Source organism: Acinonyx jubatus, chromosome E2 (genome assembly GCF_027475565.1).
Source record: "Acinonyx jubatus isolate Ajub_Pintada_27869175 chromosome E2, VMU_Ajub_asm_v1.0, whole genome shotgun sequence".
NCBI classification, from domain to species: Eukaryota; Metazoa; Chordata; class Mammalia; order Carnivora; family Felidae; genus Acinonyx; species Acinonyx jubatus.
The window spans coordinates 60,157,073-60,173,127 of record NC_069396.1 but is presented as its reverse complement, the minus strand read 5'-3'; the positions used below and the strand labels follow the sequence as shown (position 1 = coordinate 60,173,127).

The 16,055-nt window shown below is 53.2% G+C and overlaps 1 protein-coding gene across 5 annotated transcripts; it reads left to right on the top strand.

Moving 5' to 3' along the window:
* The first annotated feature begins 1,973 nt into the window (after positions 1-1,973).
* On the top strand, positions 1,974-15,811 carry ZSCAN18 (zinc finger and SCAN domain containing 18). 5 transcript variants are annotated; one of them, XM_053211256.1, is made up of 8 exons: positions 2,059-2,112; positions 3,446-3,476; positions 7,691-8,172; positions 8,792-8,854; positions 9,904-9,995; positions 11,034-11,133; positions 12,486-12,578; positions 13,824-15,811. In XM_053211256.1, the coding sequence occupies exons 3-8, from the start codon at positions 7,770-7,772 to the stop codon at positions 14,564-14,566; spliced, it is 1,494 nt and encodes a 497-aa protein (XP_053067231.1). In that variant the 5' UTR covers positions 2,059-2,112; positions 3,446-3,476; positions 7,691-7,769; the 3' UTR covers positions 14,567-15,811. The 5 variants fall into 5 exon arrangements, with proteins under 5 accessions (XP_014943000.1, XP_026893375.1, XP_053067231.1 ...); XM_015087514.3 differs by lacking the exon at positions 3,446-3,476 and having other exon boundaries at positions 1,974-2,112; XM_027037574.2 differs by lacking the exon at positions 3,446-3,476 and having other exon boundaries at positions 2,049-2,112; positions 7,642-8,172.
* The last annotated feature ends 244 nt before the right edge of the window (positions 15,812-16,055 follow it).

Genomic DNA, 16,055 nt, shown 5'->3' with positions numbered 1-16,055 from the left:
ACATAGTTTTGCTGGAAATGTAAAATGGTTCTACTATTCTGGAAAAGAGTATGGCAGTATGTTACAACGCTAAACATGCACTTGCCATATAACCCAGCAGTTGCACTGTTGAGCATTTATCCCAGAGAAACGAAGACTTATGAAGATTCACACACACACATTTACACTAATGTTCACTGCAGCTTTATTTGTAATAACAAAGTACTGGAAACAACCAAAATGTCCTTCAGTGGGTGAATGTTTGAAAAAACATTCAGTGGTATATCCAAACCACTGAATACTACTTTGCAATAAAAAAGAACTATTGATATACACAACTTGAATGGATCTCAAAGGAATTATTTTCACTAAAAAAAGCAAATCTCAAAAGGTTACCTACTCTGAGATTCTATTTATGTGAAATTCTGGAAGGTGCAAAACTATAACCACAGAAAACAGATCAGTGGTTTCCAGGGTTGGGGCCGGGGGAGCATCAGGGAGGAGTTTGTTTCCATGCCCCCTCCCTATAAAGTGAGCGTTCCTAGTCTTAATTTCTGATCTTACACTCTAATAAACTTTTGCCTGCTGCTAATTAAAAAAAAAGGGGGGGGGGGAGGAGTTTGCCTGCAATGGATCTATTCTTTGTTTTGTGTTGGTCGATATACAAGTTAAAATTGATAGAACTGAATGCCCCAAAAATGTGAGTGTTGTTGTATTTAAATAAAATATTTAAAATAAACTGTTTAGATACACATTGTAAAAAATCAAGTTTACACAAAATGTCAGTCTTATTAATTCTTGTTATTTAGAAGATTCTGGAATGAGAAGCAGCGTCCTAACCTTTGTCCAGTCTATGCTGTATAGTGGAGTGGCAGCATCCACTTTGGCCTTCTGAGCACATCACTCACCACAGTTGCTTCTATTACATTTCCCACCATTTTAATGACTCCTGAAGCCCCCAGCATGGCTAGTCTTCAAATTCTATCAGTTCCTTGGATCTGCAGAACCAATCGGTGCCTTCATACCTCTGTTTCTGTGTGTCTCCACCGCTGTTTCTCGGGCTCCGAGCCTCTCCATCTCTGTTGTCTCCACGTTTCCGCTTTTTACCTTCTCTGGGTCTTCTTAGCTTAGTCTCCTGTCTTTGGGTCTGTTTTCCCAACGCTGGGTCTACCTATTTCAGTCTATCCCTGACTTTGTCACTGTCTCTGGGTCTCTATCCATATCTGAGTCTCCCGGTCTCTGGACCTCCCCTTCTTTTTTTAAAAGTAGGCTCTACATCCAATGTGGAGTTTGAACTCACGACCCGACCCCAAGATGGAGTCGCGTGGTCTACTGACTGAGGTGCCCCTGGACCTCCAACCCCCCTTTTTTTCTTTTAATTTAAAGAGCTTTTTTTTTTTTTTAAGAAAAAAATCTTTTTTTTTTTTAAGTTTATTTTTTTGAGAGAGGTACTGAGAGAATCTGAAGCAGGCTCCATGCCCTCAGTGCAGAGCCCAACACGGGGCCCGATCCCACCAACCGTGAGATCATGATCTGAGCTGGCACCAAGAGTCCGAAGCATAACAGACTGAGCCACTCAGGCGCCCCTGGACCTCCCCTTCATGATCTTTCTCCCTTTCACCGTGCCTCTGCCTTTCACCTCCCCCTGTCTCTTTACCCTCCTCTCTCTATCCCACCATCTCTGATACTCTGGGACTCCTTGTCCCTATTTCTCCATCTTTGGATATGCGGAGCCCTGGGTCCTCTGGTTTCTGTCACTCCCTGTCGCTGTGTCTCCTAGTCTGTGTCTCTCACTGCCTCAGTCTCTCCCGGCGGTATTTTTCCGCCCCCCCCCCCCCCCCGTTTTGTTTGTTTTTTTTTTTTTTCCCCCTCCACCTGTTTTACCGCGTTGCTATGGATCGAAAAAGACGCAGGCGCACGGGGGGCGAGATGCTGAGCGAGGCTAGCTCTGCCTCTGATTGGCTGTCCTTTCAACCGTTGCATCTTCGCTCCGCCCCAACCCTGGGGGATGGCCAATTGCCTTCTGGGGGTCGTAGTCCGCCGCGCAGGCCCAGCGCGCACGCGCAGTCTGAGCTGACGCCATCGCTCCGAGCTCCTGGCGGCTGGAACCGGCCTGGGACCGCTACGCAAGAGGTAGGTCTGGCTCTGCAATGCGCTACGCCGTGCTTTTCCTGAGCGGATCGTAGCGGTCCCGCCAGTGTGCGCAGCGCAGCAGCGTTCGGAGGTGACCTGGAGTGGTGGGGAGGATGGGGAGGGAGCGACCCCGGAGCGGGAAGGGAGGAGGTTGGGCCGGGGTGGGAGGCCGGGAGGGGGAGGGGAAGAGCCCGGGAGCCCCTGGAGTGGAAGTGAGGTGGGGGAGGCGTGTGGGTCGGAGGGGGCGGGGCTGAGAGACCGCAGGTAGACGAGGGCCTGGCTGCACCTCTTGGGTGTGGGAATAGGGAAGGGTTAAGGGCACCGTCCTGCGGCCTGGTAGAGGGAGGGGGTTACGAGAGGGGACATAAGGGCTAAGGGTGCCCCTAGTAGGCGGGAGGGGCAGCCTGTGGCGTCCCGGTGGGGGAGCAGGGACGAGGCGGAGGTTCCTCTAGTGTGCGCGTTCACCTGAGTGAGGGGTCGGGCCGAGCAGTCCTGGGGTGGAGCCGGGGGTGGGGCCAGGGGGTGGGACCTGGGGTGAGGCTGGGGGTGAGGCGTTGTCTGTGCCCCGGGGATCCTCGAGGCCCTTAGACGCCCTGACTCTTCCCAGTCACCTGGGGATGGCTTCAGTTTGAATTAAGTGTCTGCTCCTGCTGTAGGGTCCCTTTGGTGGGCGAAGAAACCCAAGAGAGAGGGCAAGAATGGGTTTCCGTGATGCTGCTGTGAAAGTAGCCCGCAAGGGGGAGTGGGGACGACTGAGGATGTTTTTTAGACCTTTTATTAAAGAATTTATGGAAGAGTTCTAAGGAAAGGCCTTATAACTGCATGCCTTTTGGTCTGATTCACCTGTTAGTATTTTGTACGTGTTGTGCCCTTTTCTCTCCTCGCTGCCCACTTCCTCCCCGTCTCCCTCTGTCAGGCTCCCCCCCCCTCCCTTTTCCACCTCCTCCCCCCTCCTCTCTCACAGACACAACGTGTACTGAGCTGACCCCTTGGAGGCTAAGGTGGACAACCTCACAGTCCTCTTCTCCATACCAGGGTCTAGCCTCCCATTGCACCAGTCCTCCCAACCATCCTGTAGAAGTTTCCTTTCCTGGTACAGGGCCACATGTGTATTGCTGCTGTTCCTCTGCCCGTTCCTGGAGTCTGTGAGTTCCTGTCCTTTGAGTTCTGTCCTTGAGGCTTTGGGGAAGCTGAGGCCAGTTGTGCAGGAGGTTGCTTGATTTTCGTGCCGTCTGTGCTCTGGGGTGGATCCAGAGTTTGTGCTCTTGCCAGGGACCACAGAGGACAGCCGAGATGTTAAGGATGATCCCTTCATGTGCATTTTTTTTTTCAGTCTAAAGGCACCTTTCGCCCCTTTGTAATGGGTGAGTAACTATTGGGCGTTGCCAGGAGACCCTGTGAATGTCCTGAGTAACATGAGGTGGGACTGTGGGGAGAGGAGAAGGGGGGCACGGCAGGGCCTGGAGGTAGAGCTGAAGAGTTGGGAGCTAAGCGTGAGCCCTGCTTAGCCCAGTGGGAAAGGGATTTGCCTGCAGGAGGCCCACAGTGCTTGGAGACCTCTCAGCTCAGCTGCCCACCACCCCCCCCCCCCCCTTGGCTTCCTCTGCATCCCAGGACCAGGAGGGCCAGGCACATAGGATCAACCTCAGACATGTCCATGGGGTGCAGGGGGAGTCTGGGCTCCAAGAAATTTCCATCCCCATCTGAGGCAAATCCTGAGTGGCCCTGAGATGTGTGTGTGATGGGGGGAAGTCTGCTTGGTGAGTGAGCCAAGAGGAACTTGGGCCATGGGGAATGGCCTCGCTCAAGGAATCTGGAGACAGGAAGGAGTTCTGGTGGTCCCTCTGCCTAACAAGGTCATCCTTGCAGCAGCATGACCAGGTTGTGAGGCTCTGATGAGAGAAGATAAGGACCATGCATGCACACATTAGTGAGTTATCTTTGGTTAACTTTGTGGAGACAGGCCCCGGACAGGATGATCGTGCCTGTGGTATCTTAAGAAAACCAAAATTACTTGCTTATGTGACCACACATCTGCCCATATACCACACAAAGCCCCACGTGTCCTGTGCCTGTTGGGATAAATGTGGTCGTGCCAGCTGGCTGGAGCTGGCACACTTCTCTTGCCAGGTGAGGCTCTAGGTTAAAGGCAGAAACATGGTTAAAAGAGCTAGAGTCTGGAACTGGGATTGGGAAACTCTGGCCTACAGGCCAACCAGCAGCCCGTTTTTGTAATGAAGTTGTCTGGGGACACAGGCAGGCCCATGGCATGCGGGTGCTCTGGCTGTTTCAGCCACAAGGCGAAGTTGAGTTGTCTCAACCGAAACCACCTGTCCTGCATTTGCCAACCCTGGCCCCTAGCAGAATTAATGCAAGAGTGCATTAAAAAAAAAAAAAAATTAAGTTTATTTATTTTGAGAGAGAGAGAGAGTGTGCTCAAGCAGGGGAGGAGCAGAGAGTCCTAAGCAGGCTCCACGCTGTCAGCACAGATCCCGATACAGGGTTCACCCTGGGGCTGGAACTCATGAACCATGAGATCATGACTTGGGTCAAAACCAAGAGTCAGATGCTTAACCGACTGAGCCCCACCCGTGCCCTGAGTGCATTTCTAATCTTGAGTGCATTTCTAATTAAAAATTCGAAGGAAGCTCTTTATAAACAAGTTTCTGAACTCCACATCTTTTTTAGGAAGAAAAAAAGCACATTTGACAATAAGAAACATTAGAACTTTATGGTATAGCAAAAAGAGAGCATGAAGTGAAAAGATAAGTCACAGACTGGGCTGCTGGCAAGACCAGGCCAGACAGACACCACTTTAATTATTTAATAGAAGGGAGCTGGAACAAAATGGCCACTGAAGGAGTGCCTTGGTGGCTCAGTCAGTTGGTTGTCTGACTTCGGCTCGGGTCATGATCTCATGGTTTGTGAGTTTGAGCCCTGCGTCAAACTCTGTGCTGACAGCTCAGAGCCTGGAGCCTGTTTCAGATTCTGTGTCTCCCTTTCTCTCTGCCCCTTCCCTGCTCGCGCTGTCTCTCTCTCTTCCCCTCTCCCTCTCTCAAAAATAAATAAACATTAAAAATTTTTTAAAAAATGGCCACTGAAAAGCAGGCAGTTGACTCACAGAGCTAAAGCAGTCCTGAGAAAACTCTGACAGCAAAATGAGCAGATGGCCCAAAATGAGCAAAATGAAGTCTGAGGGCCCTGGTGCGGGGGTGTGAGGAAGGGCCACCCTGTTGAGCATTGCCATAGTGGGTGGCAGGAGTTAGGCTGCCTCCTGTGGGCCGTAGTGGGTCATAGCACAGGCCCAGTGGTCCAGGTATCCCACTTGTAGGTTTACCTTCCCAATATATCACCACCCTGATCCCAGGGATAATGGCCAATGAAAATTCGGCACAGCCAGCAAGGCTCTTGATGAAAATAATTTACAGTCAACAGTGAGTAACCCCTGCTGTCATGGGGTTTACATTGCAGTGGGAGAGGCAGGTGGAAGGCAGGGAAGAGGGAGTGAGGAGGTATGGATGGGAGGAATTGAGCAGGTCGTGGAGGGAAGGTCTCCCTGGGGGACCCATCAGAGCCCAGACCCGGCTGGCACAGAAGAGCCTGCTGTGGGGAGCAGGGCGGGGGGGGGGGGGGCGGTAGGGGGGTTGTGCTCAGGGAACAGAGGGGAGGACATGAATGGAGGGCGGTGGGAAGGGTGGTCTGGTGAGCTCTTTCTTCCTTGAGGGAAATGGAACTCTGACTCAGTCTAGGCTGTGGGAGAGGACAGCGGCGGGTGCTTCAGTTTCTGCCACCTCTTCTCTTTCCAGCAGCTTTATTAGATGTAACTGACACCCCAAAAGAGATCACCTGTGTGAAGTGTGCAGTTCAGTGGTTTTGCCCATATTCACAGTTGTACAGCCAACACCACAGCTGATTTTAGGACGTTTTCATCGCTCTGACCCTGACCCCCTCGTCTGCCCCCGGCAGCCACGGAGCTACTTTCCGTCTCTGTGGATTTGCCAGTCCACGTACACGGAGTCAGACACCCCCACCGCCCCGAGGTCCTGGGCCGCAGGCGCTGGTGAAGTGTCAGAGCGCATCTTCACTTTCCATGGAGGAGGTCATCAATGCCCGGTCCTGCATTGCAGAGTTTTCTCTGGAAAAGCAGGATTGCTGAGGAAACGTCCTCACCACAGCTGTGCTCACACACATTTTCCTAAATTCCTCAGACGTGTTCGGAAGAAAACATGGTTGGTTTCTGTGGTTCAGCCAGGGGGAGCATTCCCACCGGGTTTGGGTGCCGCTTCTCTTTGGGGGTGTCTCCCTCCCAGCGGGGTCTGAGGGTTTTCTGGTTGTGTGGGGAGAAGTGTAGACCCCACAGATTCTGAGAGGAGCTGGAGCTCTGTCCTTGGATGCTCATAGCCAGTGAGAACATCGTGGGCCCGAAGCTGGCAGCCAGAGGCCTGGTCCCCCGTGGCCCTGCCGGCTTCTGGCCTTCAGCTTGCTCGGTGTTTGTCAGGGGTCACAACCAAGAGATTTCACCTAAAGACCCCAAATCTAGCTTCTCCCAAGTGATGCGTCTGCCCATCAGGATCAGCCAGGGGAGGAGAGGATGCTGTCAGGACCTGAACACCACAGTCCCTTCCCTCCCCCGCACCATCGATTCCCTACTCCTGGTCAACTTCTACCTCCCACCTGGTTCTGTGGGTGGGTCAGGCCAGGTCTGCAGTCCTGTGTCATTCCCAGAAATAGATGCTGGTTGTCCACTGATCTACATTTGACCCTTGAACAAGGTGAGGGTTAGGGCATACCCGAAAATCCATATATAACTTTTGACTTCCCAAACACTTAACTGCCAATAATCTGCTGTTGACCAGAAGCCTTACTGATCACATAAACAGTTGATTAACCTGTGTTGTGTATGTTATATATATCATGCACTGTGTTCTTACAATAAAGTGAGTTAGGGAAAAAGTGTTAAGAAAATTTTACGGAAGGGAAAATGCATTTACAGTATTTTACTGTATTTATAAAGAAAATGCTCCTTAAAGTGGACCCATGCAGGTCAAACCCGTATTGTTCAAGGTTCAGCTGTATTTTGGATTTTTAGTTGTCTTAAGAAGAGGAGCAGTCCTGGCACCTAGGCCTCCCAAATGTGGAAGGAAGTCTGGGATACACCCAAATCTGGCATGGTATCCCATGCATCGAGTATACGTTGTTGGAATGAAGTTAGTAACGTTTTAAAATTTTTATCTTTGAAAGTGAGATTGTCCTGTAACTTTTCTTTATCCTAATTGTGACTGATTTATTTTTTTTAATCCTGGTAATAGCCGTCTTACAAAATGAGTTGTCACTTCCAACATTTTATGTTAATTTTTATCTGTACACATACAAGACTCTGCTGATACTTAACAAGCAGATTGCTTGGAAACCTGTGTGGACTCTGGGTGTGGAGGGTGGGACTGAGGAGCTCATCCATGTTGGGGTCTGGATGCCCCATGGCTTGCTTCTCATTGTCTGTCTGTAGTCATGTCTGTCTGTCCTGTGCAGGGCTGAGATCCCAGAGCGTCCTGCCATCCCTGGTGTCTCTCCCTTGCAGCCGCAGTTACGTGAACTTGCCCTCCACGACAGGTGCCCTATCCCTGGATAGTCACATTTCCCAGTGTAGGTTTGGAAAGATGTTGCCGCTGGAGAAGGCGTTTGCCAACCCCAGGAGCTCCCCAGCTCCCCCAGAACTGCCCATGCTAGGATCAGCAGCTGAGGACCAGCAAGAGGACTCCAGGAGTGGCCTTGGGGAGGTCCCTGCCAACCTTGAGTCCTCCCGCCTGCATTTCCGGAACTTCATCTACCAGGAAGCTGCAGGGCCCCACCAGGCCCTGGACCAGCTGTATGAGCTGTGCCGCCAGTGGCTGCGCCCTGAGGCGCACTCCAAGGAGCAGATGCTGGAGCTGCTGGTGCTGGAGCAGTTCCTGAGCGCCCTGCCGGACAAAGTACGGTCCTCAGTGGTGGCACAGCATCCTGAGAACTGCCAGAAGGCAGCCTCCCTGGTGAAGGACCTTGCCGACGCCCTAGAGGAGCCAGGTGAGCCCACCACCCCAGAGGAGAGCACAGCACAGAAGAGATAGGAAGGGAGGTGGTCAGCCCTGGGAGGAGTAAAGTTGACAGCATAGGGCCCAAACTCCAATCAGTGGCTTACCTGAGAGTTGAATTCCCCTGTGTATAAGAGGCACAGAGGTGAGCAGCCCTGAACTGCTGGGGTAGCTCCTCAGCAGGGATAGCTGAGCAGCTCCTCAGCTGAGGTAGCTCCTCAGCCCCACCACCCTGCCCAGAGTTGCCTCATGGGCTGGGAAGGCTGCTTGGGCTCCTGCCCTCACATCTGCCTTCCAGATACAAGGAAGCTGGGGGAACCAGCCCCTTAAAAACAGTAAATGTCCTGGGCATCTGTTTCTGCGCTGGGGCTGGGTGGGCAGAGTCTCTACCACATCAGAGGGCAGGGCCTGAGGGACTGCTGGTGATGGGGTCCTGGAGCCTTGTCTGCTCCCACCCCCTGCAGGTTCACTGTGTGATTGTTAGCACATCTCTCACTTCCCCTCGAGTATAAACAGGGATGCTGTTGAGTCTGCCATGGGGCTGTCCACAGCTCTGAGCGAGGGGCAGTGTGGGAAGCTCGCTGAGCCTTTGCCATCTGCTCTATTACCAGATGGGTCCGTGAAGACTGGTGAAGACGTGGAGCCCAGTGAGACCCAGGCCGCCCCCAACATCTGTGAGTGAGCAGTTAGCCCTGGGACGGGTGTGGGCCAGTGCTTGGTTGGGGGAGGGCATGAGGCAGATGCCACAGAGGTTCTCATGGGAGCCAAGGTCTGGCAGTCTGTGCTGACTGACTTCTTCCTGTAGGCTCTGGTGAACACGACAGCTATTTATAATTAATCTTCAAAGATTACGCGGGGGTTGTACATGCTTTACCATAAACACCGAAAAGCATTGAGGTACAAAGAATATCTCCCCTCGCCTCCATGTGCCCTCCACAGCTAAAACCAAATGGTGTGCCCTGGCATGTGTTCCTTCATCTCTTGCACACACACGCACACATCTCAGCCCTGAGCCCTGAGAGGGCTTGTGGCCAGTGTCCCTGGAGACGATATACTCGTGCTGGAGCTCGTGCTGTTTGCGTGGAGCAACGTCTCACCCACCCAGGCCCATCCAGGCAGTGGCCAGCACCATCTCCTTACTTTCTCGGCATTTCACAGGATCCGCCCTTCCTTGGCCTAGAGTTGGGATTTACGGCCATTAAGGTTTCTGCCTCTTCCTACAAATGCACCGTGAAACGTCCGCAGGCATGTGCCTTGTGTGGATGTTTTGTGTGTTTAGGTGGGTTCCTCACGATCACTGGACAAAGGACATTTCTGCGTGGTCGTGCGAAGTTTTGTAGCACATACGGTGCCAGTGCACAAGGTGCCCGTTTGCCCACATCTATGCCGTATTGTGTCATTGCTTTTTAAGATTTCCACCAATCTAACTGGTAGAAAAGTGTTACCTGCTTTGTGGGCTTTCGTTAGAAAGCCACTGTTGACCGTGAGCTTCTTTTTGCTTTCTTCTTGGCTACTCTGCTCTGTCACCTGAGGACAATTGTAGGGTCCCTTGAGCTTGAGACCTACCGTGACATGAGCGCGGAGACCTTCTGCCTCTGAGTCTGACAACTCTTCCCTCTCTTCCTGGGGCCTGTGCGCGGGGGGCCCTGGGGTCTCCCTGATTGGCTTGGGCTGCCCAGCTGTGTGACACTAGTCTGCTCAGCTCTGTGTCCCCTTCTACCAGCCTGTCCTGCTCCAGACCCTGTGCTTCTGGAACAAGGGTGTGCCGGGGACAAGAAACCCGAACAGCCCAAGCCTGCTAAGGCTGAGCCAAAGGTGCGTGGGGTCTGTCTTGTCCAGGGTTCTCAGGGCCTGTCCCCAAGGAGGAGGAGCTGTCCCCCTAGCTTATTAGGCTCTCTCCTTGCCCCTGTCATTAATATGCTGCCAGCTGGCCCTGAGAGGGATAGGGGCCCAGCCACAGGAGAAGGGGGTCTGGGCTGAGGTTCCTGGGCTGCACACCTAGGCTGCTCCCTCCCCAGGAAGCCAAGAGGAGGTGGGGGTGAGGCAAGGAGAGGTCTCTGAGGTCAGAACAAAGGGGCCCGAGTGCCCCCTTGGGGGTGTTGGACAGGTGGTCCCTTTCTGTCAGCCCCCTACCAACCTGGTTTGTGGTGACTCCCAGGCCCCAGTCCCTTTAGCTGCTTCCATCGCCCTGTTCTGTTGTCTCCTCTGGGCGAGTGCACTGTTCCTGCCACCACAGCCTCCTTCTCACCTCCTGCCAGGCCAGCTGCCCCTGTCCTGCAGGGTTCCCTCCCCACTGCCATACCCACTTCTGCATTCTGGGCCTGGTCGTGCCCTATCCCCTGCCCGGTGGACACATCTCCCAGCCCTCGTGGGGCCCATGGCGCACTTGTCTCCTCTGTGGCCTTTGTCATGGGTGACTGCTTCTCCTAAGGGCAGTAAGCGTGGCTGTTCTGGTCCCCCTGTCCCCTGGGTGCCGGCCTGGGGCCCATGCAGGGATGGAGGAGATAAGCGATGTTGGGGTTTTGCCCTCTGGGGGACACTTGGTGACATCTGGAGACAGCTTTGGTTGTCAGTATTTGGCTGGGGGAGGAGGTGCTGCTAATACCCAGAGGAAGAGGCTGGGAAACAGCCTGCAGTGCCCAGGGTTGGTCCTGCCAGAAGAAAGTCCATAGTGCTGAGGCGAAGAAACCCAGCCCCCGTGTTAACCTGGGATCTGGGTCCAGGCCCTGCTAGGTGGTGGGTGAGAACCCCCAGGATGGTGTCACCCCCGCTGTGCTCACTGTGATCGTGGGACTGAGGGTCCACCCTCCCTCTGGATGGGAAGCCTCAGCCGTGGTGGTGCTGCCGTTTCAGAAGTTGACATTTCCGGAGATGCCTCTGTACCTGGGGGAATGGGGCCACCTGGACCCGGCAGAGGAGAACCTGAAGACCTTCCGGAAACTGCTCCTGTGGGGTGAGACTTGTCCCCCACAGCCTCATGCTGTACCCTGTCCTCTTCCAAGAGGATTGGCCTAGGGGATTCCGACTCCCACATGGAGCATTGGTTATGGCCCCACAGTGTTTTTTGTTTTGTTTTTTTTTTTAATGTTTATTTTTGAGAGAGAGGGGGAGAGAGAGAGAGAGAGAGAGAGGGAGACAGAGCGTGAACAGGGGAGGAGCAGAGAGACAGGGAGACACAGAATCAGAAGCAGGCTCCAGTCTCCAAGTACTGACACAGGGCTCAAACTCACAAACCACAATATTGTGACCTGGGCCAAAGTCGGATGCTGAACTGACTGAGCCACCCAGGCACCACCGCCCCCCCACGGTGTTTGTTTTTGTAATATTTGCTTATTTATTAAAAAAACATTTTAATGTTTATTTTTGAGAGATAGGTCAGGGGAGAGGCAGAGAGATAGGGAGACACAGAATCCAAAGCAGGCTCCAGGCTCTGAGCTGCCAGCACAGAGCCTGACACACAGGGCTCAAACCCATGAACCGTGAGATCATGACCAGGCACCCCAATGTTTATGTTGAGAGAAAGAGTGCACACATGCTGGTGAGGAAAGGGCAGAGAGAGGGAGACAGAGGATCCGAAGCAGGCTCCATGCTTACAGCAGAGCTTCCGGTGTGGGGTTCGAACCCACGAACCATGAGATCATGACCTGAGCCAAAGTCAGACCCTTAAACCGACTGAGCCACCCAGGCGCCTTGAGGCCCCACAGCGTTTTGAACAAATTTGACGGTGAATGAATTTGCCTGTGTCCCCACCTTGGCCCCACCCTTCTTACTGTACAGGGTTGAGTTCTGCCACAGCCCTGGGGTTTTGAGTTTGCAGCCCCTGCTCGTAGGACCCAAAGCTTCCGAATGTGGAAAGGCCTCCTGGCACCAGTCGTCAACTTTACTATCGTCCTTGGTACACAGACGGAGCCTCTTGGCCTTCATGGCTCTTCTCTCTTGAGTGGACATCGTCGCCCACAACACAGGCCCCAACACAGACGTCTGAGCTCTTTGTGGTTGTAGTTTTATGTTCTTCTCTGACTTTGCTCTCCATTGAATTCCCCCACTTCCCTGTTGGCTGTCCGGCTCTGTCTCGGTAGGCCTTCTTCTTCACCCCTTCCCCAGTGTTCTTGGAACCCCCAGCACTCCGGGGCTCTGAGTGAGGCAGCTTCGGTGAGTGTCCAGGGCAGAGGAAAGGACAGTGTCCAGAGCAGAGGCCCTGCTGCCCTTCCTGGCCAGCCCATGGGGCTTGAGGCGCATCATTGGCTGCTTTCTACTCTGGCTTCAGTGTCTCTCTCTGTTTTTGTGTGTTTTGATCGCACTCAGGGTACCAGCTCGCCCAGCCTGATGACACCTGCAGGGTGGAGACAGAGGAGCTTCGGTTGGTTGAAGCTGAACCACCGGAAGGCAGCTTCTCAGGTGAGGCCCGAGAACCGTGGTGAGGCTGGGGTAGAGGGGCACCTTTCCAAGGCTGGTGGAAGCTCTCCACAGCTCCTCAACTTTGACCTCGCTCTTCTCTCACCACCTGTCCTGTACCTTGGCCGCCCCCCACCCCAGTGTCAGAGCAGGAGGCAGGAATCCAGCTGTTCTAACAATCTTTCACTGTGTCACAAACGGCCCCCAAACTCAGTCTCCTAAACAGCAGCAGTGTTGGTGGTTATGATCCTGTGGATTGACTGGGATGGGATGGGCGTCTGTTATGCTCCCTTTGCTGGTTGCTGGGCCGCATACACAGCCACAGTCATCAGGAAGCTTGGCTGGGCTGGAATGTCCCTGGCGGTCTCACTCACACCAGCGGCGGTTAGTGCTGGCTCTTGCCAGGCAGCTCAGCTGAGGCTGTCAACCTGCGTTCTCCATGTTGCCCCTCCAAGTAGTTAGTTTGAGCTTCCTCATGGCATGGCATTTGAGTTCTGGAGCATTCCAGGAGGGGAGGCACCATTGTGCAGGTTCTTTTTAAATTTTTGCTTCTGTCATGCATGCTTAATGTCCTGTAGACCATAGTAGGTCATGTGGCCAAGCCAGTGTGCATGGTTTGTATGTCTGTGCATGTGGGGGAGGGGGTACTCCCCAAGGGCCCAAATCCCAGGAGACTGGCTTCATTTTGGGGGCTGCCATTGTAACACGTTAGTTACCACATAGGGGATTATTTGGCCCTTCCTGGTGAGGGATGCAGGCTCCCTCCAGCTCACAGCTGCATTGCCAGTGTCTGCTCTCGTGCGGTTTGGGATGGCTGCTGTGGCTCCCATATCCACAGCTGCAGGAAGGAGGAAGCCCCTCCACAAACCTTACACTTGTGCATCCATCCCATTGACCATAGCTTGCTCACGTGGCTGCTTCGGCTGCAAGACAGGCCGGGAGTGCCAGCAGGTGGGCAGTCGTGAGCTCAGGGAGTGCCAGAAAAGGGAAGGCACATGGGGACACATGGCAGTCTTCTGAGTGATTTTGTTTCAGCCCGTTGCCCCTGGGTTTGTGGAGGGTATTGACTGATGGTGTGCATGCAAAGCCCTCTCACATCCTCACCCGCTTCCCCCTTGCTCCGGCTTTCCATCCTGTCCACCTTCACAGCCCCCAGCCCACGCCTTTTGTTAGGTTTCCTGCTCACATGGCAGCTTGCTTCTCTGAGCCCTGGGAGGTGGGACTGCTCACACCGTGACCTTGTTTTAGGGGATAGGAGGTGGCAGGAAAGTAAAGAGAGCATGTGCGAGACGCTGATGGAGAGGATCACAAGGGAAATTCTCGTTTGCCCCTTGACGGGTGCTGCTCCGGAGGAGGAAGAGCAGCCGCAGAAGGTTCTGGAACCTCAGGAGAGGGAACCAAGCCCTGTCCCCAGAGCCCAGAGGCAGTCAGTCATCCGGGAGCCAGCCCAGGACAGGGGCACAGCAGGGGAGAGCCCTACTGTGCCTGTAGCTCCAGCTGCCCCACGCCAAGGCCTTGGAAGAAAAAGGCCCCACTCGAAGGATGTGGGTGGGCAGGGCCCTGAGCCTGTCTCCAGCATGAGCCACCCCCAGCAGCGCCATGTGAAGGAGCCCGCTGCATCTGGCCTCGGCGCAGGGTCCCTGGGCGCGAGTTGCTCTGCTGCCGATGAGCCTGGGCTGTCCCGAGGGAAGCCCTACGCGTGCAGCGAGTGTGGGGAGACCTTTGCGTGGATCTCACATTTCATTGACCATCTCCGAAGCCACAGCGGCAGGAAGCTGTACGCGTGCCAGGGCTGCTGGAAGACCTTCCACTTCAGCCTGGCCCTGGCCGAGCATCAGAAGACCCATGAGAAGGAGAAAGGCTACGCGCTGGGGTGGGCCCTGGGACCCCACCCTGCTGCGTGTGGTGCCCACGCTGGCGGGAGGCTCCGTGGGCTCCCGGGGTGTGTGGCAGGTGACATTTTCCCTGTGCAGCCTGAGGCTCAGCGATGAGCTGCTTTGCTGTAGGGTCCCTAGAGGCCAGCCTTGCCTCCCAGGTTTGTGTCCCTAGAGACCGCCTTGCCTGCCCAGGTTTATGTCCCTAGAGGGCAATCTTGCCTGCCAGATTTCCCTAGCAATGTATCTGCTGCTTTGAAACCCTTGCGTGGCTTCCTGCAGTATCTGTGTGGATGTAAGTCTGTCTGTCCTCTAAATGAGCTAACGTGGCTAAAGCACTTAGAACCCAGAAGGGCCCACGGGAAGCCCTTGTCTCCTTGTAAACACACCCATGCAGATGCCCATGTGCAAGCACGAGCTATCTGGTGTGAAAGAATATTCCCCTTTCTTCCGTAGCCATTTTAGCACCACCCACACATTGGAACATTTGTCATTGTGCAAAGTGTAGAGTTGCCTTAAAGTGTGTGATCCTCCGGCTCTTGCTGAAGTCAGCTTTGTCTCTGTTCCCCTTGTTCAAGCTCCCCAGGGCTTCTGCTCAAGCTGTTTGGTCTTTTCGTAAACACCTGATATCAAGTTCACTTCTGAATCCTCAATAGCAAATTGTTTCCTAGTTAAGCACGTGTCTACATGTGTGGAGTGGCTTTACAAAGATCACAAAAATGCGTGGAGCCTGGTAACGCTGTGCTTTCAAACCATGCGTCTCAGCCTACTAGTGAATTGTGAAACCAAATTAGTGGACGGTCGCCAAGCATTGCAAATCAGTAGAATTAAGTAAAAATTCGTCGTGTAGTAAAGGCAAATATTGTTTTGTGAAACTTTTCAGCTATATATCTAAATATGAGACCCGGTTGAATTGTGAAATCAAATTAGTGGACGGTCACCAGCATTGCAAATCAGTAGAATTAAGTAAAAATTCATCATCCGGCTGTAAAGGCAAATACTGTTCTGTGAAAATTTTCAGCTATATATCTAAATATGAGACCCGGTTGAATTGTAAGATGTATTTCTTACTCAGGGTAGAGGGTCATGATCAAAGCAGGTTGAAAACACTAATAAGGGTTGATGAGGTGTGTCTGCCTGGGCAAGTGGAAACTTAATTCTTTGGGCTACATAAGGTGATCTTTTGATTTTTGCATTTGATCTCAGATTAGAGCATTGCTTCTGTTGCCTGAGCATAAACTTAACTGCTTCTTGTAGGTAAACTGGTGCCTCTTTCTGTCATGGTGTTTGAGCAGGCAGTCTGTTGTAATGATGCCCGAATCATAGATGCTTAAACTAATAAAGGATTTATTTCTTCACTCACATGACAGTCTTGTGTTTGTTGCTGTTGCTTGTGTGTGGAAGCGAGGGGGACTGTGCTCTGTGTGGTGATTTGGGGATCCAGGCTCTGTCCCTGTAGTGGCTCTGTTCTCCACTGGCCCCTTGGAGCATGTGGGGAAGGCCATACTTGCTCAGTTGGGAGATGACACACATCACTTCCACTCGTGTGTACTTGGAGAGACATGATCTCATGGCCTCAGTCACGTGAAAGGGTCTGGGACTGTGT

Bases quoted from the DNA above. Each gene is read 5' to 3' on its own strand.
- ZSCAN18 (XM_053211255.1), top strand. From the start codon at position 7,569: ATGTTGGGGTCTGGATGCCCCATGGCTTGCTTCTCATTGTCTGTCTGT. The intron at 8,173-8,791 runs GTGAGCCCACCA...CTCTATTACCAG, and splicing joins CGACGCCCTAGAGGAGCCAG to ATGGGTCCGTGAAGACTGGT. The intron at 8,855-9,903 runs GTGAGTGAGCAG...CCCTTCTACCAG, and splicing joins CCAGGCCGCCCCCAACATCT to CCTGTCCTGCTCCAGACCCT.